The 23,749-nt window shown below is 52.9% G+C and overlaps 1 protein-coding gene across 3 annotated transcripts; it reads right to left on the minus strand.

The window, feature by feature from the left end:
- Positions 1–728: 728 nt before the first annotated feature.
- Positions 729–23,198, minus strand: LOC116950385 (uncharacterized). 3 transcript variants are annotated; one of them, XM_032968077.2, is made up of 13 exons: positions 23,011–23,198; positions 19,759–19,964; positions 18,417–18,535; positions 18,066–18,279; positions 16,680–16,801; positions 13,483–13,569; positions 12,346–12,432; positions 11,366–11,454; positions 9,231–9,468; positions 8,619–8,765; positions 7,988–8,180; positions 7,198–7,289; positions 729–5,564 (listed from the first exon to the last, which is right to left on the minus strand). In XM_032968077.2, exons 1-13 carry the CDS (start codon positions 23,125–23,127, stop codon positions 5,482–5,484), a joined length of 1,794 nt encoding a protein of 597 aa, XP_032823968.2. In that variant the 5' UTR covers positions 23,128–23,198; the 3' UTR covers positions 729–5,481. The 3 variants fall into 3 exon arrangements, with proteins under 3 accessions (XP_032823968.2, XP_032823969.2, XP_075929025.1); XM_032968078.2 differs by lacking the exon at positions 23,011–23,198 and adding an exon at positions 22,827–23,004; XM_076072910.1 differs by lacking the exon at positions 23,011–23,198 and adding an exon at positions 22,321–22,820.
- Positions 23,199–23,749: the final 551 nt, after the last annotated feature.

A 23,749-nucleotide genomic window follows, 5' to 3' on the forward strand; every position in this document is an offset into this window, starting at 1 on the left:
GCATCTCGTATCAACGCGTTTGAAAGGGGCACCCGCTCCCATAGTGGCAGCTGTCCCCGTGTGTACGTTGAACTTCTTTCGCATCGTACGTAGCCAACCGTGTTAATTCGGAGGTGCGGGGGGTGGGGGATAACAAACTAAAGACAAAAAGCAGTTCTAAAGAAGTGAGTTTATCAATCTAAATGATGAAGTAAAAGTGCGTAGCTCCCCAGTAGCTTTCTAATATCGGAAAGGAAGAACGTTCCAGACTGCCACGGAAGCAGCGCATCTGAACGCGTCGTGACGCAGTGTGACAGTCTTTGTTCGCACAGTGGGGGGGGGGGGGGGCACAGGCGGTGCATCGGCTACTCATCTCAACCAGTCAACCGCATGGCACTTGCTGGGTCGACGCTTCACGTGGCCTTAACGTGCACAAAGCCTGGCACATGCGCCGTGGTGACGTCACCGCCACTTAGTGGCGAAGTGTTTGTTGTTGTTGTCCATGACATAGGTTTTTTTTGGGTTAGAGCGCATATATAGAAATGTGTCGGTAGACCCGCCACCACCCCACATTAACAATGAGTACGACGATTCACCAGTAATTACAACTAGCTTTATCAGGCGACAGCCAGATTTGTGCAGAAATCCTCCTGTTTCGTTCCTTCGAGGGATAGATGTAATGACGTTGTGGATTTGCTCTGCAATACACCGGCTAGCGCTGTACTTGTGTAATGACGACTTCGACGCACTTGTCTTGAGATGGTTTATTTTATTTAAGGAGCCACGTGCTCACACTCCAACAGGGGAGACTCCACTGCAACAGCTCTGAGTCTCCCACGCATCTCCCTTATATCCTGTCCGAGGCCACGCCCCCATTCCCGAACCTTCTCGCTGGCTCTGGACGCCGGCTCCACCAGCAGACTCTACCGTCGTCTTCCGTCACCTGGCTACACTATTCGCGATCATTCCCGTGGCCACTAGTCCATTCGCACTGCAGGCTGACTCCCCTGTCATTACCTCCCGTGGCCACTAGTCCATTCGCACTGCAGGCTGACTCCCCTGTCATTACCTCCCGTGGCCACTAGTCCATTCGCACTGCAGGCTGACTCCCCTGTCATTACCTCCCGTGGCCACTAGTCCATTCGCACTGCAGGCTTACTCCCCTGTCATTACCTCCCGTGGCCACTAGTCCGTTCACATCGTAGGTTGACTCTACTGTCATGACACTAGTAACGAATCGGCACGTTCAGTTTACGTGACAAACCTTACTAATTGGCTGTGTCGGTGGTGGCGGGTTCAGCGACACATTTATATTCACGCGATCTAACCCAAAAAAACCTCTATCATGGATATTGGTCATGAACGCCTCCTACGTGTTAAACTGTTGTTGTTGTAGTAATAGGTTTACCCTTTTAACTGGCACAAAAACTGACACCTTTATTCAAGGCATCATGTTTGCAATAACCACAACACAAGCAGTCAAAATGCAAACAAAAGAGACAACTCTGATAATGATATGCACTGTCCTTGAATTTGATTGGTCCACACCCGAGACGGCTTTTCTTAGAGCCTAGTCTCCACTGGTGTTGGACCAGAAGACGCCAAAAGGCGTACAACTCAAAAACAGCGCACTATCAGAGTATTGAGGGTGAAACCTATTACTATATCTTGTTACTGGAAAAGGAGGTCTCATAATGTTGTTGTTGTTGTCTTTGTTCGATGGCTGAGCCAAAAGCCGCCGCTGCGAAGATGACCGGGCACGCGGCCTGTGAGCGGCTGGCCCAGGTGCTGGCCAGTCGGGCACAAAGAAGGCAAATCGTTTCGTTTTGCAGGTGCTTTTTTCTACAATTATAAAATAAAAAAATAATTGTGACCATGACGCCGACACGCAAATGGCCTAACTCTCGCGAATGACGTCACTCGCGGTGTTTTTCCTTTTGTTTACCAGTTCGCTTGGCACGGTTGGCAAGGAGTTCAACACACAAACGCACATACAACCACATGCGAGTGAAGCAGACGTGTATTATTATTATTAGTTTTTTACGCGCCGCAGTATTAACCAGGGCGGCAGTTTGGGCTCTCGAACCGTGAACCTCTTGCAAACAAAAAAAGTGAACGCCGAGCCACGTGTCACCGGCGCTGCGGGTCGATCGCTCACGAAGGCTGGAAACTCCAGGCCATACCCATTGCAACGCAGCTGATGACTTGCCATCCACACACGACGAACGCTGCCTTTACCGACTGTAGGGGCAAGTGCTGTTAGCGAGTAGCACCTACGAAGGCCGACACAGCACACGAGGGGTTGATTGGCCAACACCACGCCCGTCCGCACTTTGTCTCCCCAGTGGCGATGTTTATACAACCACACCAGGTACTCATTTTGCGGCCGAGCCGACTTAGGGGAGGTCCATGGCCGGTTCAGACAATCGTCGCCGGTGTTGGTGGCTGTGAGTGGGAATCGAACTCGGATCGCTGGGTTTGTCGCGCAGCGTGCTAACCGCTGCACCACCGCTCCCCACACACGTACACACACGGATATGTAGATATGTGCGCGCACGCACACAATAGCAGTCATGCCTCACTCAATGCTGTCAACGTCGCCACAGAGCTTTTGCCAGGTTCGGGGCACTGATAAAAGACAAAGATCCCCCGTATAGCTTTTAACAGACTGTTGGGACAAGTGCCGTTATCATTATTAAAGGCCGAAACGGCACACGATGGGGTGGGTGGCCGGCACCACGCTCCGGCCGTCTTTGTCTCCCCAATGCTGATGTTTACACACCACACCAGTTGCTCATTTAAGGCTGATGCGACATAGGGGAGGCCCCAGGACCAGTAGGGATTGTTCACCACTTAAGTTGGCCGCGAGCAGGAATGGAAGTCGGTTCGTAGCATTGACACACGCGCGCACACCTACATACACTTAATTACAAATATATTAACACATTTAACACACACGCGTGCACACAGCAACACTTCTACTATGAAATGTATTGCCGTCACATTTTAGAAATCGGTGTAAATCTGAACTCAAGGAACCTACGTTTTGGCACAAATCGGTCACTCTCATTACCACGCTCCTGACCGCTGAAGTCCCACAGGAGCCCGGAGTGACAAGACACTCACTGCAGACGAAATAGGACACGGCTCGACACACACGGCCAGGAGTACTCACCGACACACCACTCACCGACACACACACACCACTCACTGACACACACACACCACTCACCAACACACACACCACTCACCGACACACACACACCACTCACCAACACACACACCACTCACCGACACACACACACCACTCACCAACACACACACCACTCACCGACACACACACACCACTCACCAACACACACACCACTCACCGACACACACACACCACTCACCAACACACACACCACTCACCGACACACACACACCACTCACCGACACACATAGAGCACTCACCAACACACACACCACTCACCAACTCACACACCACTCACCAACACACACACCACTCACCAACACACACACCACTCACCAACACACAGAGAGTACTCACCGACACATACACACCACTCACCGACACGCACACACCACTCACCAACACGCACACACCACTCACCAACACACACACACCACTCACCAACACACACACACACACCAACACACACCACTCACCAACACACACACCAACACACACACCACTCACCAACACACACACCACTCACCGACACACACACACACCACTCACCAACACACACACACACACCACTCACCGACACCCACAGAGCACTCACCAACATACAGAGAGCACTCACCAACACACAGAGAGTACTCACCGACACACACACACACCACTCACCAACACACACAGCACTCATCCACAAGCACAGACGGAACTCACCGACACTCGCCGACATGCACGGACCTTTACTCGACGGTCTCCTACGGGCTCTCGGCGCCATCACTCGCTCATATTGACGTCGACGATTTCCCAATCGGCAGAGGCAAGATGAACCCCTACGCTGCGCCCACTCTCGATCGATCGCTTTCGCACACGGTCCGAGTGTGGGATCTGACTACGCGGGAGGCGACTGCTGAAAGTCCGTGGCGTCTTATCGGTCAAACCCTACCACGGAAAAACATCATCCACACTGCTTCGGAGCAAAGTGGCACGCAAACGAGAAGGCGCCGCGGGTTTCCCCTTCCGCGGAATCAAAGCCTGGGGCCTAACAACCCCTCCACTGGGCCCTAACCCCCCCCCCGGGGCCTAACCACCCCCTGGGATCGCAGGGGGGGGGGGGCCTTCCCTGAACACCCCCGGAGTGGTTCTGGATCGTCGCCTCGCATTCCGACGGTGACCACCTGCCGAGATAAGACGTGAAACACTGACATGAGACCGACACGGCGCGCGTGTGGAATAACGAACGATACAGTTTAATATTATCGTGATAATTAGTGTTGTCGGTCCTATCAACCGGCCAGAAGATGCCATGGTAAAGCACAGCGTTCCACTCACAATCGCGGTCGAGTCCCGGTCACGGGTTGACTTGGAACATCATCATTATTCTACCTCCAGCGTCAAGAAAATGTGTTTTTGGAGGAACAGCCTCTGCCGAAGGAATGTGGAATTTCTACATACGTATGTACGTGTGCGCGCCGAACTTCTTTTCGCACCGTACGTAGCCGCCCGTGCTAATCGGAGGGTGCGGGGGGTGGGGGGGGCAGAGGGTGGGAGGGGGGGGGGCACGCACGCTCCGACTTGGACTCACGTCTGTGCCAGAGCTCCAAAGTGAAACGCATGTTCGTCTCATGATGACGACGATGGCAACAATCGAGATAAAGGCGGAGAAAAAGGAACTTTATATATGTTATTTTTTAACGGGAGTCGATTCCTGAATGGGTAACCCACGGTGGGTAAACTGTTCCCATCAAGTCATCAGTCTACTCTGAAATTTAGTGTATGGGGGGGGGGGGGGGGGGGGTGAGCCCACAGTGTGCCCCGTGGCTCACACATCATGGGAACTGACTTCGTGCCCTAGTGCTCTGCCTGGGCCGGAACCAGTCTGATACCGGGCCAGCATGGGCCCGGTTGCCAAGTGGCAATACCCCAGCTGAGCCAGCGTGGCACTCTCACGGTAAGGGGTAGTTTCCCAGAGCCAAACCGTGCTACGCTGGCGTCACGAGACGTCTGAATCCCGCTCGGGGCCAAGCCGGGGCCAGGGGTGGCACTTGAATTTGCATTCCTCGCGCGCGACGTCAGCGGCACGGGCACGGCTCGGCTCGGCTCGCGCAGTGGAAAAAACGCCCTGGCGCCTCCGGATCCGCATCAGGGCTGGCCAACGCACAGCACGGCACGGCTCGGTTGTCGGTGTAGCAAAGAGGTGATGGAGAAGCAGAGTTGATCACGGAGCCTGAGACAAAACTGGGCCGATACTGGGCCGGCAGTGGTTGTGGAAACGACGCGCGAGCCACCGTTCCGCGTGTGTCCGGTGGCCCCCTGGGCTGTGATCACATGACGCTGCACCAGGTCCTCCTCCTCCCGTTCACAGGCTCCGTGTCGTCTTCGCTGCTCGAAGCCCTGGAATATGAGCCTGGATGATGGAAAATGACGGGTGGGGGGGGGGGTGGAGGTTTACAATGGCTGTGTCAGACACACTGGAGAGATGAACTATTTTGGTATCTCTGTCTCTTAGGGGATTTAAAATGGCCATGCCACAGATACTGAGAAAGCGCCATCAAGATCCTGGTTTCAAAGTACCAAGGCCAAGTCTGGATGTGTCTCTCTATCTGTCTCGGGGGGTTCATAATGGATGTGTTGAAAACACCAGACTGATTTAGAATGTGAAGTGTTTTTTCCTAACTAAACTATTTTTATTTTACTAGGTTAAGGCCCACTGAGCTATATAGCTCTTTTTCAGAAGCGACCTGGCTATTATAAATGATAGCTCAACGAAGTGGCTCATCACGTGGAAATGTACGGCAGCCAAATACAGAAACACGCGATGGTGATTCTAAGTGCGGAGGGAAAAACCGGAGGACCCGGGAGAAAAATCCACGTGGCCACAGGGAGAGAGAGAGATGCAGACTCCAAATATACAGCAGGCGTCAGGGGTCGGGATCGAACCCACGACCTCCTGCACAGCAGGCGAGGTCGTTATCATCTCGCCACCGTGGTGCGGTGTCGAATGTAAGTGGAGGTCTCATCGTGAAGAAAATACAACTTAGGCTATGGTCACGGCGCTCCGCCGCAGCTCGGCAACGGTGATGTCACTGCAGTGGCGAAATGAAAAGTTTTGGACTGGCGTGAAGATCTCGGAGGTGGCATGACGTATTACTACTTCAGCAGCACCGCCGGTGTTGCTGTTGTAGTAGGGACAGCGACCCGCACACACCGAACAACTCGGGAGTGCATGTCTCGCCGATAGTTACAGCCAGCAGCATCATCATCACCATCAGGCATAATAAGAGATGCCGGTTGTGATTACTGGAGAAACGTCGTACTCAGATTGTAAATGTTGTGGATTTGCTCTCCAACACACCGGTGTGCTGTACTAGTAACGAATTGGCACATTCGGTTTACGTGACGAACCTTACTAATTGGCTGTTTCGGGTGGTGGCGGGCAACTGCCTGATGACGAAGACAGTCCCAAAAACACAAGTACCAATAATATTAATTTAAAGTTTCACGTTGATAATGTTCAGTTGATCGATCACCCGAAGGGCCGACAGCCGCGGCCTCTGGGTCATGCGGCTCTGGGTGGCTCAGCTCTGGGTGGCACAGCTCTAGGTCATGCGGCTCTGGATGGTGCGGGTCTGCGTGGTGCGGGTCTGCGTGGTGCGGGTCTGCGTGGTGCGGGCGTACAGGCTGGAGGTGCCCCATCGGCGTGGCGGTGGGGCGGGTCATCCGAGTGATATTTGGTTGCTATAAATTTACACGTGATGAGCCTCTTTGTTGAGCGATGATTTGTGGCCAGGTCGCTTCTGAAAAATAAGTGAACACATCGGTGGGCTTTGCCGGGTAGAGGATGGGGATGGCTTCGTTTAATTTGTATGTGTTTAGGCGATTTGCTTGCTCTTTCCTGTACTCCTACCGTGTTTTTTGTATTGTTTGGCGCTGTAACGTTCTTACCTCGTGCCCCTTCTGAACATCTGTGGAAAAGAGGCTCATAGCTCATCGGATTCCTCCAGCGTAGATAAATAAAAATGTTTCTCCGCTGCACTCACCGAGCGAGCTGTCGGAGGCCGAGCTCTCGTCATCGCTCCAGACGTCTTCGTCGCGCTCAAACTCGCGCCGGAAGCTCGAGACCACAACGTGTCTGCACGCATGCACGGTCAAAGATATAGGCTCCCCCGTGCAGCCTTAACAGATTGAGGCTGAGTCGACCTAGGGGAGACCCAGGACCGGTAAAGATGTATGTATATATGTTTAACTTCTTTCGAATGGTACGAAGCCAACCGTGCGAATCGGACGTGCGATTAGCACGATGATCGTCACTGGCGTTCATGGCCGTGAGCGGGAATCGAACTTAGGTGGCCGGGGATCGTAGCGCGGCGCGCTAACCACTGCACTACCGCTCCCCAAACACAAACAAAGACAAGGCTCCCCCTCATAGCCTTAACAGACTTTTGGGGTAAGTGCAGTGGCGAACACCTTTGCAGGCCAGCACAGCACACATGTTTACACACCGCACCAGTTACTCATTTGAGGCTGAGTCGACGTAGGGGAGGCCCAGGACCGGTTCAGATAATCGTCACTCGTGGTGGCCGTGAGGGATGAGTGACACGTACCCGTGCGTGAGTGATGAGCAACGAGTAACCCCACGTGTGCGAGCGACGTGTACCCGCGTGAGAGACGTGTACCCATGTGCGAGCGACGTGTACCCGCGTACCGGTGCGAGAGGCGCGTACACGCGCGAGAGACGTGTACCCGCGTACCCATGCGTGCGAGACGTGTACCCGTGTGTGAGCGACGTGTACCCGCATATCAGCGAGTGAGTGACGTCTACCCACGTACCCGTCCTCGCGGTGGTGGCTGCTGGCTCCACCCCCGTGCGGGAGCTCCTCCCACAGCAGGAGGCTCCGCCCCCCCGTGCCCCAACGCTGCAGGCCGCTGGGGGTGCAGGTGGTGGCGACGCAGAGCACGCGGGGGGTCGCTTCACCCCCCAGCGTCGCCACGTACGGCTCCCCGCCCTCCGCAAGCAGCCGCACTGGACACACGGTGGGGGGGGGGGGGGGGGGGGGGGGGCGGGGCAGGGGAGGGGCGATGGGCGAGAGGACGGAGACACGAAACAAGATCTGTTTTTTTTATTTTATCAGGTAAGGGTCACTGAGCTATATCGCTTTTTTTTTTTTAGAAGCGACCTGGCCATCACAAATGGCTCATCGTGTGGACGTCTATCGCAGCCAAGTACTGTAAACGCGTGGCGTTTATTCGAAATGAGGGAAAAAAACCGGAGGACCCGGAGAAAAATCAGGGTCGGGATCGAACCCACGACTTCCTGCACACCGGGCGAGGTAGTGAACATCTCGCCACGGTCGCGTGAGCAGTGGCTGCTCAGGGGCGAGGCGGCGGGAGGAGGTGCGACGGTGGAACTCGTTGGCACGCGCGCGTGGGGGCCGCCCGCTCGGCGCCTCCCACCGCTCACCGTTGATGTAGCCGTGACCTCGGTCAATGTCGTAGCCCGCGGACAGCATCAGGCGAGCGTCGCCATCGCCGCCGCCGCTCGCCGTGGACAGGCAGTCGGTGAAGCCGCAATCGCTGTTGTGGTTGGGCAGCTTCCGCAATATGGAGCCTGATTGGGAGGGGAGTGGGGGTGGAGGGGAAGGGCGATAAGGGAGGGTTTCAAGTTGATTGTGAGTAATGAGGTTAAGAACTCAAGGGACCAGGATGAGTCTCATTTGCAAGAGAGACCCGGATCACCAAATGTCTCGCACCTCCGATTAACGCAGTTGGCTTCTTACGGTGCAGGAGAGCATATCTCATGAACGAGGGGATGGGCACTTAACGCCGTTAGATGTGACCTACTGAGCCACAGTCCTGCCCGACCGCGACCCTGGCCGCGTCCATGACCCTGTCCATGACCCCGACTGGGACACTGACCGCGACCCTGACCCTGTCTGTGACCCTGACCCTGACCGTGCCCCAAACGTCATCAAGACTCCGACCTTGCCCGTGACCCCGATCGCGAACCTCTCCGCGACCTCGACCGTGTGACACTGACCGCGACCCCGAACCCTGCCGCGGCCGCGACCCTCACCCGTCCGCCAGTCGAGGACCCGGATGCTGGTGCCTTCGTCGGCGGAGTAGAGGAGGCGGCCGTGGGGTCGCGGCGCCGCGAGGAGGCAGCGCAGGGGGGACGCGCCGCGGCGGCGCCCGTCGGCGCTCCACTCCTCGCCCTCCGTGCAGAAGAGCAGGTGCAGGCGGGGGCCGGGGCGCAGCTCCCACACACGCACCTGGCCATCCCGGCCACCCGTGCACGCCAGCGAGCCGTGCAGCTTGCGCGGAGAGCGGAAGGGGAGGAGCAAGCGAGAGACGAGAGGGATAGAGAGACAGAGGGAGAGCCCGAGGTGGAGGAAGAGATAAGAAGATAGAGATAAGAAGATAGACATAGGGAGAGAGAGAGAGAAATGGGGAGATCGGGAGGGAGAGAAAGAGGCAGGGAAGGAGAGAAGGCATGGAGAGGGACGGGGAGATGGGGAGAGTGAGATGGGGAGAGAGAGAAATAGGCAGGGAAGGAGAGAGGCATGGAGAGAGGCAGGGAGCCGGGGAGATGTGTAGAGAGAGACAAATGGGGAGAGAGCCAGGGTGACAGGAAGATGGGGAGATAGGTATACGGGGAGACAGAGTAAGGGATATAGGGGTAGCGGATAGAGATAGCAAACGTGAAGTGGGAGGAGTGAATAAGAGGAGGGAGGGGAAAGAGAGGAGCAGGTTGGGGAGAAAGCGGAGGAGAAAATGAGGAAGATAGATAAAAAAAAGAGAGCAAAAGAAAGAGTAAGGAGGAGAATTTGGAGGAGAGGGAGGAAGAGGAGAGACAGACGTGAGGAGCGAGAGCGTGGGAGAGACGGGGAGAGATAACAGCCGTGTTTACACTTCCCTCTCGTGTCAGACACAAAGACACATGTGGACACACACGTGACAGGTCCTCGCCAAGCTGCACTGGCTTCCCCTTGCTGAATGAATACATTTTACGGTCACATTCATTACAAACAAAGTGCTTGCCACAAATAAACCACAATACCTTGCTGATCTCGTCAAGGAGCATAAATCACCACGCAAACGGCGGTCATCCTCACAGCGGCTTTTGGCTAGGCATCTCACAAATACATTGCGCGCTTTCAGATGCGCTTCTGCGACCGTCTGGACTGCTCTTTCTTCTCATATTAGGAAGCCAATGGAGCTATCTATATATATAAAAGTCAAAAATTGTCTGTTTCTGGCTTTGTGTGTGTTCGCGCGCTTGCGAAGGGTTTGGCTCTCCAACGGTGGGGTTTACGATAAATTAAAATAGTCAGGTACCACGCTGTAAGCCCCGCCGTGAGCAAGCGCTATTCCTTTTTCACATCCGTCAACTTTTTATAAATTTAATTAGCGATTTAGTGTGATTTGTTTGCGCTATTTATTCATTTATAACGAGTGCACGACCATACCAACTCACGCGCCATTGGTGGGGGGGGGGGACGGCCCATGCCTTCGGTGGGAGTGAGGGGGACATTTTATTTCGCGTTAAAAATGCTATAAAAATACACTAAACGCTGATCTTAAATCATCACTGTGTGATGTCCCCACCACCCCGATGCGTGCAGTTACTAATATATACAGTCCATAGATGCTACCACTATAGGCCGTAGATATTACTGCAGAGCGGCCGGGCAGATCGTGGCTGGGGGGGGGGATCAGGGGTAGCAGCCCAGCCCAGCCTGCCAAGGTGCCACCTCGGCCGGCTGGGCAATCTAGGCGAGGCCGGAGGCTCTGCACGGGACTAGGCCTCACCACGCCACTCTGTCAGGTGAGTACTTTGTGCTATAGAGTCGATAGATACTGCTATAGAGTCAGCATGTACTACTGTAGTGATAGCTGGTACCACCACAGTCGGTATGCACTGCTGTAATCATAGCAGGTACCACCACAGTCAGTACGCACTGCTGTTAGATTTTGAATAGTTTTGAAATCTTTTTTTGGCCCGGACAACGCCAGGTATATAAGCTAGTGCACTTTTAAAACAAATTTTTTTATAACTGCTTTTTGTGTTTAGTTTGTTGTCCTTCCCCCACACCTCGAATTATCACGATTGGCTACGCACGGTGCAAAAGAAGTTCAACGTACATACATACACAGGCAGGCACACATACCCATGGGCACACACAGACTCGAACACAGGTGTGCTCTCACCTGCAGGCAGGTGATGGCCTCTTCGTGAGCACGAAACGACTGCACGCTGGCGCCCGTCGTGAGGTCCCACATGTCCAGCTTCCCTCCGTCTCCCCATCCCCGGCACACACACACAAAGATCCCCCAATATTGCCTTAACAGCCTTTTGGGGCAAGTGTTGTTAGTGGGCACTGATGAAGGCCAGCACAGCACACGGGGGGGGGGAGAGGGTGGGTGGCCAGCACCACGCCCGAGTGGCGATGTCTGCACACCACAGTAGGTACTCAGTTGAGGCTGAGTCAACCTAGGGGCAGCCCAGAACCGGTTCTGATAATCGTCATTGGTGTTGGCCGTGAGCGGGAATCGAACTCGGGTCGCCGGGTTCGTAGCGCGTCGCGCTAACCGCTCCACTACCGCTCCCCGAACACAGACACACAGAAACGCACACACGCAGACAATACGTTCGGGAGCATGAATGCCAATGTCGAGGTCTGATAGCCACGAGAGGGCTGCATTAACAGTTAATCATAATTTAGAACGACATTTATTGTTGTGCCATTCTCATAGGACGAGGCTGTCACGAAGGTGCAGCTATATTTCACAGACAGTCTGTGGTAGATTCACAGTGGAGGGGGGGGGGGGGGGGTGGCGGCGATGTTGCTGCTGCTGTACGTGATACCCACCGAGAAACTCGGCATTGTGTCATTTTTCAACATTTAGAGAATTTGAAGCGTGTCGCGGGGCACAGGACGACGGCCTACTCTTTGTGAATGACGTCACGGGATCTTTAACGTCGGTGTGCACGGTGGGACTAAGCCCCGCGGAGTTTCTGTACCCCCCCCTTTCTGCGTCGTGGTTTTGTACTCTGTACCGGGCTCCAATTGGGAGGAGAAAGAAATAATCCTTGTGAATGCGTGTGTGTACGTACGCGTGTGTACGTACGCGTGTGTGTGTACGCGTGTGCGTGTGTGTGTGTGTGCGATGGTGCTCCCGCGGATCACCGGACGCGGAGAGGAGGAGCCCCGGGTCGGGGAGGAACACGATCGCCGACACGGGGCTGTAGGTGTAGACGCTCCGCACCTCCTGCCCTGAGCACACACAAGACAGAGTCCCCCATGTATAGCCTTTAACAGACTGCTGGGGCAAGGGCTGTTAGCGAGAACCTCACACACACACACACAACAAATATCCCCCGTATAGCCTTTAACAGACTGCTGGGGCAAGGGCTGTTAGCGAGAACCTCACACACACAACAAAGATCCCCCGTATAGCCTTCAACAGACTGTTGGGGCAAGTGCTGTTAGCGAGTAGTACTTATGAAGGCCGGCACGGCACACGAGGGGGTGGGTGGTCAGCACCACCGCCCTTTGTCTCCCCAGTGGCAATGTTTACACACCGCACCTTGGGGAGGCCCAGAACCGTTTCAGTTAATCGTCACGAGTGTTGACCACGAGCGGGAATCAAAATTCACGTCGCCGGGTTCATACCGCAGCGCACCAACTGCTCCACAACCACTCCTCACACACACACATGTAACAAGAATAATAATCATAATCAGAAAGTCGGTAACTAAAGAGAGGGGCCATTTGGTGCATGTGGCTGGTTAGGGCAGGAAACCAGACAAGCTGCAAGATGGCCAGAAACCGCTGCCAACGATTGCCCCAGCTCCGTGGTCTGCCAGTATGGGGCAATGATTGCTGTGTAATCTCAATTGCGTAATTTTTATTATTATTCTATTATTACTATTTAAAATTTTGGCAAATTTGGACCGTGACGCCGGCGACACAGTGGCCTACCCTTGCGAAAGACGTCACGAGATCTCTAACGTCCGCCACGAAGCAAACGGCGTGTGGTGTTTTACGGTGAATGCACCCACGGCGTTAACCAGGACGGCCGCTGGGTCTCAACTGCGAACCTCTACAACGGGGGCAGTGGAGGAGCGAAAGTTTTGGGGCCGCGTCACCCACGACGACGACGATCGCTTTTTTTTATAGAGCACCCTGCGTCTCAGAACACTTCGCATGCAACGATCGACACGCATTGCATCTATATTTATAACGTCTCAGAGGGCTCCCTCCAGTGGCAGATGTTCCTGTGCGGCACAGGGTGACTCGGCACCCAGCGATCGCTCTCTTCACCTGTGCGCAGAGACCAGATCTTGACTGTGCAGTCGCTGGATCCACTCGCCAAGAAATCCTCATCGTCCCCGCAATCAAGAGCCTTCCCTGAACACACGGCAATGACACACACCCCGGTTTAGCGATGTGTAGTGTTGACTGGTTTATCGATGGCTCTGGTTTAGCGAAGCCTTTGGTTGAGCGAAGGCCCTAGTGTAGTGTTGACTGGTTTAGTGATAGCTCTGGTTTAGCGATGGTTCTGGTTTAGCCATGGCTCTGGTTTAGTGATAGCTCTGGTTTAGCCATGGCTCTGGTTTAGTGATAGCTCTGGTTTAGTGATGGCTCTGGTTTAGCAATGTCTCTGGTTTAGCGATGGCTCTGGTTTAGCCATGGCTCTGGTTTAGTGATAGCTCTGGTTTAGTGATGGCTCTGGTTTAGCAATGGCTCTGGTTTAGCGATGGCTCTGGTTTAGCCATGGCTCTGGTTTAGTGATGGCTCTGGTTTAGCCATGGCTCTGGTTTAGCGATAGCTCTGGTTTAGCCATGGCTCTGGTTTAGCGATAGCTCTGGTTTAGCGATGGCTCTGGTTTAGCGATGGCTCTGGTTTAGCAATGGCTCTGGTTTAGCGATGGCTCTGGTTTAGCGATGGCTCTGGTTTAGCGATGGCTCTGGTTTAGTGATGGATCTGGTTTAGCCATGGCTCTGGTTTAGTGATGGCTCTGGTTTAGCGATGGCTCTGGTTTAGCGATGGCTCTGGTGTAGTGTTGACTGGTTTAGCGATGGCTCTGGTTTAGTGATGGCTCTGGTTTAGCAATGGCTCTGGTTTAGCGATGGCTCTGGTTTAGCGATGGCTCTGGTTTACCGATAGCTCTAGTGTAGTGTTGACTGGTTTAGCCATGGCTCTGGTTTAGCCATGGCTCTGGTTTAGCCATAGCTCTGGTTTAGCGATGGCTCTGGTTTAATGATGGCTCTAGTTTAGCAATGGCCCTAGTTTAGCGATAGCTCTGGTTTATCGATGGCTCTGGTTTATCGATGGCTCTGGTTTAGCGATGGCTCTGGTTTAGTGATGGCTCTGGTTTAGCGACGGCTCTGGTTTAGTGATGGCTCTAGTTTACCGATAGCTCTAGTGTAGTGTTGACTGGTTTAGCGATGGCTCTGGTTTAGCCATGGCTCTGGTTTAGCCATGGCTCTGGTTTAGTGATAGCTCTGGTTTAGTGATAGCTCTGGTTTATCGATCGCTCTGGTTTAGTGATGGCTCTGGTTTAGCGACGGCTCTGGTTTAGTGATGGCTCTGGTTTAGTGATGGCTCTGGTTTAGCGATGGCTCTGGTTTAGCGATGGCCCTAGTTTAGCCATGGCTCTGGTTTAGCGATAGCTCTGGTTTAGCGATGGCTCTGTTTTAGTGATGGCTCTGGTTTAGCGATGGCTCTGGTTTAGCGATAGCTCTGGTTTAGCGATGGCTCTGGTTTAGCGATGGCTCTGGTTTAGTGATGGCTCTGGTTTAGCGATGGCCCTAGTTTAGTGATGGCTCTGGTTTAGCGATAGCTCTGGTTTAGCGATGGCTCTGGTTTAGCGATGGCTCTGGTTTAGCGGTAGCTCTGGTTTAGCCATGGCTCTGGTTTAGCGATAGCTCTGGTTTAGCGATGACCCTGGTTTAGCGATGGCCCTAGTGTAGTGTTGACTGGTTTAGCGATAGCTCTGGTTTAGCGATAGCTCTGGTTTAGCGACGGCTCTGGTTTAGTGATGGCTCTGGTTTAGTGATGGCTCTGGTTTAGCGAAGGCCCTAGTGTAGTGTTGACTGGTTTAGCCATGGCTCTGGTTTAGCGATAGCTCTGGTTTAGCGATAGCTCTGGTTTAGCGACGGCTCTGGTTTAGCGATAGCTCTGGTTTAGCCATGGCTCTGGTTTACCGATAGCTCTAGTGTAGTGTTGACTGGTTTAGCGATGGCTCTGGTTTAGCCATGGCTCTGGTTTAGTGATAGCTCTGGTTTAGTGATAGCTCTGGTTTATCGATGGCTCTGGTTTAGTGATAGCTCTGGTTTATCGATGGCTCTGGTTTAGTGATGGCTCTGGTTTAGTGATGGCTCTGGTTTAGTGATGGCTCTGGTTTAGTGATGGCTCTGGTTTAGCGATGGCTCTGGTTTAGTGATGGCTCTGGTTTAGTGATGGCTCTGGTTTAGCGATGGCTCTGGTTTAGTGATGGCTCTGGTTTATTGATGGCTCTAGTTTAGCGATGGCTCTGGTTTAGTGATGGCTCTGGTTTAGCGATGGCTCTGGTTTAGTGATGGCTCTGGTTTAGCGATGGCTCTAGTTTACCCATGGCTCTGGTTTAGCCATGGCTCTGGTTTAGCGATGGCTCTGGTTTAGCGATGACCCTAGTGTAGTGTTGACTGGTTTAGCGATGGCTCTGGTTTAGCGATGGCTCTGGTTTAGTGATGGCTCTGGTTTAGTGATGGCTCTAGTTTAGCGATGGCTCTGGTTTAGCCATGGCTCTGGTTTAGCGATGGCTCTGGTTTAGCGATGACCCTAGTGTAGTTTTGACTGGTTTAGCGATAGCTCTGGTTTAGCCATGGCTCTGGTTTAGCGATGGCTCTGGTTTAGCGATGGCCCTAGTGTAGTGTTGACTGTTTAGCCATAGCTCTGGTTTAGCGATGGCTCTGGTTTAGCGATGGCTCTGGTTTGGTGATGGCTCTGGTTTAGTGATGGCTCTGGTTTAGCGATGGCTCTGGTTTAGCGATAGCTCTGGTTTAGCGATGGCCCTAGTGTAGTGTTGACTGGTTTAGCCATGGCCCTAGTTTAGTGATAGCTCTGGTTTAGCGATGGCTCTGGTTTAGTGATGGCTCTGGTTTAGCCATGGCTCTGGTTTAGCGATGGCTCTGGTTTAGCCATGGCTCTGGTTTAGCGATGGCTCTGGTTTAGCCATGGCTCTGGTTTAGCGATGGCTCTGGTTTAGCGATAGCTCTGGTTTAGCGACGGCTCTGGTTTAGTGTTGACTGGTTTAGCGATGGCTCTGGTTTAGCGATAGCTTTGGTTTAGTGATGGCTCTGGTTTAGCGATGGCTCTGGTTTAGCGAAGGCTCTGGTTTAGCCATGGCTCTGGTTTAGCGATGGCTCTGGTTTAGCGAAGGCCCTAGTTTAGTGTTGACTGGTTTAGCGATGGCTCTGGTTTAGTGATGACCCCGGTTTAGCAAAGGCCCTGGTTCAGCGAAGGTCAATTTTTACCGATGGCGGTGGCGGTGGCGGCTGGGGCGATGGCCACGCAGGTGACGCTGCCCGTGTGCCCACCGAGGTTGGCCTCCTCCGTGCCCGTCGCGGCGTGCCACAGCTTCACCGTTGTATCGCGGCTGCAGGCGACGTCGCAACAACACGGCACAGAGCACGCAAAAAAATGCTCGTGCAATACAAAAATGCCATCGCAAAATTTACACAATAATATGCACGGGGCAGTGACAGGGCCCAGAGGTACCACTATTTTCAGAGGTTCGTGGTACGATTGCAGTGGCTGCCCTGGTTATTACTGCAGGTGGATTAACCGTAAAATACTACGCACCGTCTGCTTCACAGTGGTCCATTAAAGATCCTGTGACGTTATTTCAAACAAGCAGCCCATTGCGTGCTAGGCATCACGGTCCAATCAAAAAATTACCCCCAAATTACTGGGCTGTGCCGGCCCAGTATCGCGGTGGCTAGATGTTAACCCCCTCGTCTGGTATGCTGGATGTCGTGGGTTCGATCCCAGCCCCGACGCCTGTATATATGGAGTTTGCGTGTCTCTCTCCCCGTGGTTGCATGGATTTTTCTCTGAGTACTCCAGTTTTTTCCCTCCACATTTAGAAACATACATTTAGAGGATTTGGCTGCTATAAATTTCTAGATGATGATGAGCACACTTCGTTGAGCTATCATTTGTGGCCAGGTCACTTCTGAAAAATAGCTACGTTGCTCAGTGGGGCCTTACCTGATAAAATAAAATAATAGTTTGGTTTTAAATAGTTTCGTTTTAGTTCCTTCGCCGCTCTAAGGGACGATGATAGGTTGATAAATTCACCAATGCGCGTGTGTAAGTTATTCCTGCCTAAGTGCTCATTCCTCTCCTTTTATCATTCCCCCACCCCTTCCCCACTCCTCCCGGCACCCCCTCCTTCCCCCCTGCTCCCTCCACTTTCTTTTCTAAGTTCTGTTTCCCCTCACAGTCCCCTCCTCATATTAAAATACACACAGCCCACTCGTGGTCCCCAATCGGTGTAACGGCGAGCCCACTCTTCCCCCCCCCCCACCTCCCCATCTTTAAACTCAGGAGCACAAATTTCGGGACTGAGTTTCTGTAACCGCCCTCCCTGCTTCACGCTTTGTACTCTGTAAAATACATAACATCGACATAAATATATGTATGTACATACATGTATGTCGATGTTACGTGAGTGGATGTGGGTTGACATCCACTCACTCAACATTGTGTAAAAGCATTCAGTAAATAAATATAACTCGGCTCCTATTAAAATATAAAAATGTTTTATTATTGTCCGTCTCTCTCTCCGTACGAGGGAGAAGAGTGCCCCCACCTCCTCCCCCCCCCCCCCCCCCTTTCTCTCTCTCACGTGTCCTTGCCTGCCGGAGACGATGTACGATCCGTGGAAGGCAATGGCGGTGATGAGGTCGCTGTGGCCCACCAGCGGCGTCACGGCGAAGCGCGCGTTCCCCCAGCGCTCCCGCAGCCGCCGCAGCCCCGCCGCGGCCGCCGGCTCCGCCTCCTTCTTCGCCGCCGCCGCCGATACCACCGCCGGCGCCGTCGTCACCGTCGGACGCGCCCCCGCTTCTTTCGCTGACGGGCACAAGCGAGCGAGCGCGTGTCGCTTGACCTAAACCGGCCGGTGCTAGAGGGCCCGCGCACTGCCGATCTCGAACAGCTCCTCCGGCTGCCGCTCCGTCGCGACGGACGCCAAATGCACACGCACGCACCTGCTTGTCCGGCGCGTGTTTTCTCTGGCGTCCCCTCGCTCCGCGCCTCCTGCTTAGGCTGCTTCGCGGGTGCACACGCGGTCTCTGGGGCAGCGTGAGCGGAGACCCGCGTCCCGCTTCTGCTGCGACAAAAACGGGAGGCACAACAGTGGAGTTCTCCACCGCGCTGCGGTAACACGGGCGTCACGACGGCGCACACTCACCGCTATCGCAGCGGCCGGTTAGCGATGTCGCGGCAGCACACGCTCACCACCGTCAACGCCGACAAGTCACAGCGATTACGGTTGCCCGTTCAGGCATCCGTAGCTTGTTTCTCCTTACAACCTATTCTCTACATCATAAACGCATGCAGTCGACAACATACCTTTTTTGCCATTTGCGAGTAGGATGCCAGTTTTCTATCAAAAGATGGATGCATTTCTTTATCCAGCCTATCGATTGTCAAAAAAGACAAATCGAGTGAAACTATAACGTGGCACGGAATCAGTCCTCCTGAGCCACACGGTCAGCTGGTGACGACGACGATGAGGTCGACTGATCGCTCACTCGCCCATTACACCACGCTACGTAAACCATTGCAACGACGCCCGATCATCGGCAAGGTGGCACCGCAGCAGTAACATTCACGCCTCACAACGACGTCCTGGGTTCGACTTCCAACTCGGGTGCCTATCTGCGTGGAGTTTGTATGTTTTCTCTGTCTGTCTCTCTTTAGGTATGTCTGTCTGCCTGGCAATCTGTCTATTCACTTGTCCAACTGCATTCCTGCCTGCCTGTCTGTCTCTCAGTGTATCGGTGTTTATCTGCAAGTCTGTTTATCGTTTTGGACGGCAAGGCGGCACAGTGGTAACACTTGTGCCTCAAAGCAAGATGGATACTGGGTTCGATTCCTAACTTGGGTGCCTTGTCTGTGCAGAGTTTGTATGTTCTCCCATCGTTCGGCATGGTCTTGCTCCGGATTCTCCAGCAAAAGAAACTGGGATTGGCAATAAACCATCCTAATGCTGAACACATGACCTGCAAATTATTCAATTGGGACTAAACACAGAAACATCAGCAACCCTTTGCGAAAACTTGTCAGGACCCTCCTGAAAAAGTCTGGAAACTTAGCGAGGCTTTCCTGCGCAAATGATCGTAATAATAACAACAATAGTGATACCCAAAAAATGTGGAGACACTGCGTTGGCAGTGGCGCAAAACTCGACACACTCACCAACAAAACTGCCTGAAAAGGAAAACAAAAATAAAAAAATGTAATCCGCGACGTTTTGGGCAACAGCCCTCCTTCATAAGCACGAAAATTCCTTGGTAACGACCGAGCCGTTGCGCCTCTCGGTCTCACGTTCGCTTCATGCCGTCGCCTCCGTCGTGCCGAGCCGCAGGCGCAGCGACGGGGGGCGTTGTCGTCGCTGTCGCCGGTTCGGGCGCGGCGACGGGGGGCGTTGTCGGCGCTGTCGCCGGCGCGGGGGGCTCAGGGTCCCCCTCCCGCTCCTCGAGAGCCCTCAGCAGCCCCGCCAACCTCCGCCGCAGCTCGCATTTCTGGGTCACCTGCGTGCGATTGAACAGTCAGCGCTACGATATGCGACAACAACGGTCGCCGTTCGCCACTAGGCCCTCCGGTTTTTCCCTCCGCATTTAGAAATATGCATTTAGAGCGTTTGGCTGCAATAAATTTGCATATGATAAGCCACTTCGTTGAGCTATCAGTTGTGGCCGGGCAGCTTCTGAAAAAGAGCTACATAGCTCAGTGGGCCTTACCTGGTAAAATAAAAAAATAATTTAGTTTTAGTTTAAGTGGCAGCGACATCACCACGGCACCTGTGCCAGGCCAGGTGTACTTTGAGGCCACGTGAAGTGTCGAAGGCTCTCCCCGAGCAATAAATGCCCTGATAGTGCCATTGTCATTGCACTGTTCGCCTTTTGGCGTTCTCTGGTCTGACACTTTTGAGACTAGGCCATGAAGAAGGCTGTCTCTGGTGTAGGCCAATCAGTTTCAAAGACAATGCATATATTATCAGAACATGATCATTTGCATGTTCACCACAATTACGTGTGATTAATGGAGACTTGATTCCTTAAAAAAGGTTTATATTTGGTGTTTGAACATCTTAATACCTGTTTTATTGCTAGAAAGGGTAGAACCTATTATTTTTCATATTTCAAAGGCTCGCTGGCAGGAGGTCACGGGGCAGACTCAGGTGCCATGGGTTGACCAACTGAGATGACTGGCAGATGCACCAGCTGTACTCCTCCTGTGCCAACTTGCTGCATTTTAGCCGCCTGGCGGCTCCGGTCATGGTTGTGAGCATCGCTCCTCTGCCCTCCGTTGTTGCTGGAGGGCGACTGACTGCCTCCAACTCCCCAGTAGCGTCCTTCACGAGCCTCCTCACCCACTCACATCACAATACTGTGAGACCCCCGGCTTACGTCGGGGGAGATGCGTTCCTGAAAGGTGCGACGTTGAATATCGAAATGACGTCAATCAAAGAGATTTGCGGGGTTAGGTGGTGGAGGCGAAGGCTGAGGCGACAGGATAACTGAGAAAGGACGGACGATGCATTCAGCGACGGGCAGCGGTATTAATGAAGTGACGACGTGTTTGCGAAACTACGTAGAGAGGGGAGGCTTAAATCGGGGAATCCGCTGCTAGATCAAGCCCTCCGCCAAGTCGCCGCCAGCTCTTTGCGGTTCTGCGATGCGACAGCTACACCCGGCATTGTAAGTTTAGTAAAAAAAAATTGCCTTGGTTTATTTTGGCACAGATAAAACCCAGTCGACAATGAATTCCCGTTTTTGATCGTGTCCTGGCTACTCAATAGAAACCTGGTTCCAGCAAGACAAGTGAAAACAATCAAAATAACAACTGTACTCTGTCAAGGTAAAACACTTATTTATTTTTTTACCCGGTAAGGCCCACTGAGCTATATAGTTATTTTTTTTGCAGAAGCGACCTGGCCACAAATGACAGCTCAACGAAGTGGCTTATCACGTGGAAATTTAAAGCAGCCAAATACTCCAAAGGCACGTTGGTTCTAAATGTTAAGGGGGGAAAAACGGAGGACCTGGAGAAAAATCAACGCGACCACGGGGAGAGAGACCCGCAAACTTCAAATATACAGCAGCAGCAGGCGTCAAGGGTCGGGATCGAACCCACGACGTCCTGCCTACCAGGCGAGGTAGTTAACATCTCGCCACGAAGTTACGAATGGCAAGGTCGTGCATCGACAATGGTGCACGTATATGGGCATTGTGTAAACATCAAATCTTCTTTGGTTCTTTCGGTAAAGTCACGTAGAATGAGAATAAAATAATAAATTGATAAAACAAAATAACACAATAATATTCTCACTGTGAGAATATTATTGTGTTATTTTATTTTATCAAAATAAAACAAAATAACACAATAATATTCTCACTGTGAGAATATTATTGTGTTATTTTATTTTATCAATTTATTATTTTATTCTCATTCTACGTGACTTTACCGAAAGAACCAAAGAAGATGAATCATTGCAGTCACGAAAGCTTTAAATCGAAATTTAAACATCAAATGTCAAAGCATTGACTGTTAAGCCACGGCTTACTCTGGCTGTCCCCCTGATGATGCCAGCTGCAATTACTGGCGCAACGTCGTACTCAAGATTGTAAATGTTGTGGATTTGCCCTCCGACACTCGGATGTGGCTGTACTGAGAATTTGTATTGTTATATATATTTTATTATTTTATTGTTTCCCTTCAACGTGACTTTACCGAAAGAGCTAAGAATATGGCCACGTTCTGTTTACGTGACAAACCTTTACTACCGTAATTGGCTGTGTCGGGTGGTGGCGGGTTTAACGACACATTGACATTCACGCGATCTAAACCCCCACCCCTATATTATGGAAGTCTGTGGCTTATTACCAGCTCACTGCCAAGTGTCCAAAGCTAAGCAGGACTCAGCTTGGACAGTACTTTGATGTATTGGAAGGATCGCCACGCACTCCCGTCAGCTGTAAGAAACACCGTGGCGGATACGTGGCTGTATCTCTACACAACCCCGCCGTGCTCTGCCCGTCTTCACTGTTATAATCGGCGCTGACCAGCGTGATGAAGTATGGTCAAATACAACAACAGCAAAAACACCCCCCCCCCCCACCCCCTCGCGACCCGCAACGGCATAGGAGATGAGCCCCTTCATCCAGCAGTGGATTGACACAAGGGCTGTTAAACACGAACGGCGCGCTGTCAATGTAGGTACAGCGTTCAATGTGAAGTGACAGTCACGAGGGGAAGATTCATCCAGCGGTGGAGAGAGCGCGGCCCGACTGTACGCCCAGACACGTTGCAAACAAAAGCTCGCGTTTCAACTTCCCACTGCACATCGACAGCGCGTCCTCGATCACGCCTCCCCATTGGCTACGACTCACACGGCAGGGCGTGGCTCGAGGGTAAATCGCCGTGGGCGCCACCCACTCTGGCCGATTCCAGCCAATCACGTTCCGAGACGCACGACCCACAGCGAGCATGCGTGTTACCGAATCTAAAAGAAGGGATTTTGCCGCCCTATTAAAATAACATTAACATTTCCCTTGTCAAAGTATTAAATTTTACTTTAATCGCCTCCTCCTCCGTGAGCGTTCGCGGCAGATGCACGAGGTTTTCAATCTGCCTCAGCTTCTTCCTCAGTTTGCGAATCTCGCCATCGGGCGAACGTCCGCTCTCGGCCATAGGACCTCCGCCGTTCGCGTCTCACAATCCCCAGTGCACATAGGCAAAGGGGGAGAGGGGATAATGCGACGCCGTTGCTTATGAGTAGTGGGGAATTGTGATTCCCATATGAGGGCATGGGCGGAGCGTTTGCAAATGAGATGGGCGTGGACTATGCTAATATATGTTAATTAGGTAGGATGGTGGTGATGGGTGTGTGGGTGGATGGTGGTTTGGCATGTGAGTGGATGGTGGTGATGGGTCGGTGGGTGTGTAGATGGTGGTGGTGGGTGGGTTTGTGGGTGGTGGTAGTGGGTGGGTGGATGGTGGTGGGTGGATGGTGGTGGGTAGATGGTGATGGTGGGTGGGTGTGTGGATGGTGGTGGTGGGTGAGTGAGTGGGTGGTGGTGGTCGGTGAGTGGATGGTGGTGGGTGTGTGGATGGATGGTGGTGGGTGGGTGGATGGTGGGTTGGCGTGTGGGTGTGTCGATGGTGGTGGTGGGTGGGTTTGTGGATGGTGGTAGTGGGTGGGTGGATGGTGGTTGGATGGTGGTGGGTAGATGGTGATGGTGGGTGTATGGATGGTGGTGGTGGGTGGGTGTGGGTGGATGGTGGGTGTGTGGGTGGATGGTGGTGGGTGGAT

The sequence above is a fragment of the Petromyzon marinus genome, chromosome 39 (assembly GCF_048934315.1).
Source record: "Petromyzon marinus isolate PM22_M1 ecotype Great Lakes invasive population chromosome 39, UKy_Petmar_22M1.pri1.0, whole genome shotgun sequence".
NCBI classification, from domain to species: domain Eukaryota; kingdom Metazoa; phylum Chordata; class Hyperoartia; order Petromyzontiformes; family Petromyzontidae; genus Petromyzon; species Petromyzon marinus.

What these genes read in the sequence shown, in the direction of transcription:
- LOC116950385 (XM_032968077.2), bottom strand. Translation starts at nt 23,127, where the DNA reads ATGGCCGAGAGCGGACGTTCGCCCGATGGCGAGATTCGCAAACTGAGG. An exon ending in CGGAGGAGGAGGCGATTAAA is followed by an intron (nt 19,965 to 23,010) that starts GTAAAATTTAAT and finishes AATCGCACGCAG; the next exon opens with GTGACCCAGAAATGCGAGCT. An exon ending in GGTCCTCGACTGGCGGACGG is followed by an intron (nt 8,766 to 9,230) that starts GTGAGGGTCGCG and finishes CCTCCCAATCAG; the next exon opens with GCTCCATATTGCGGAAGCTG.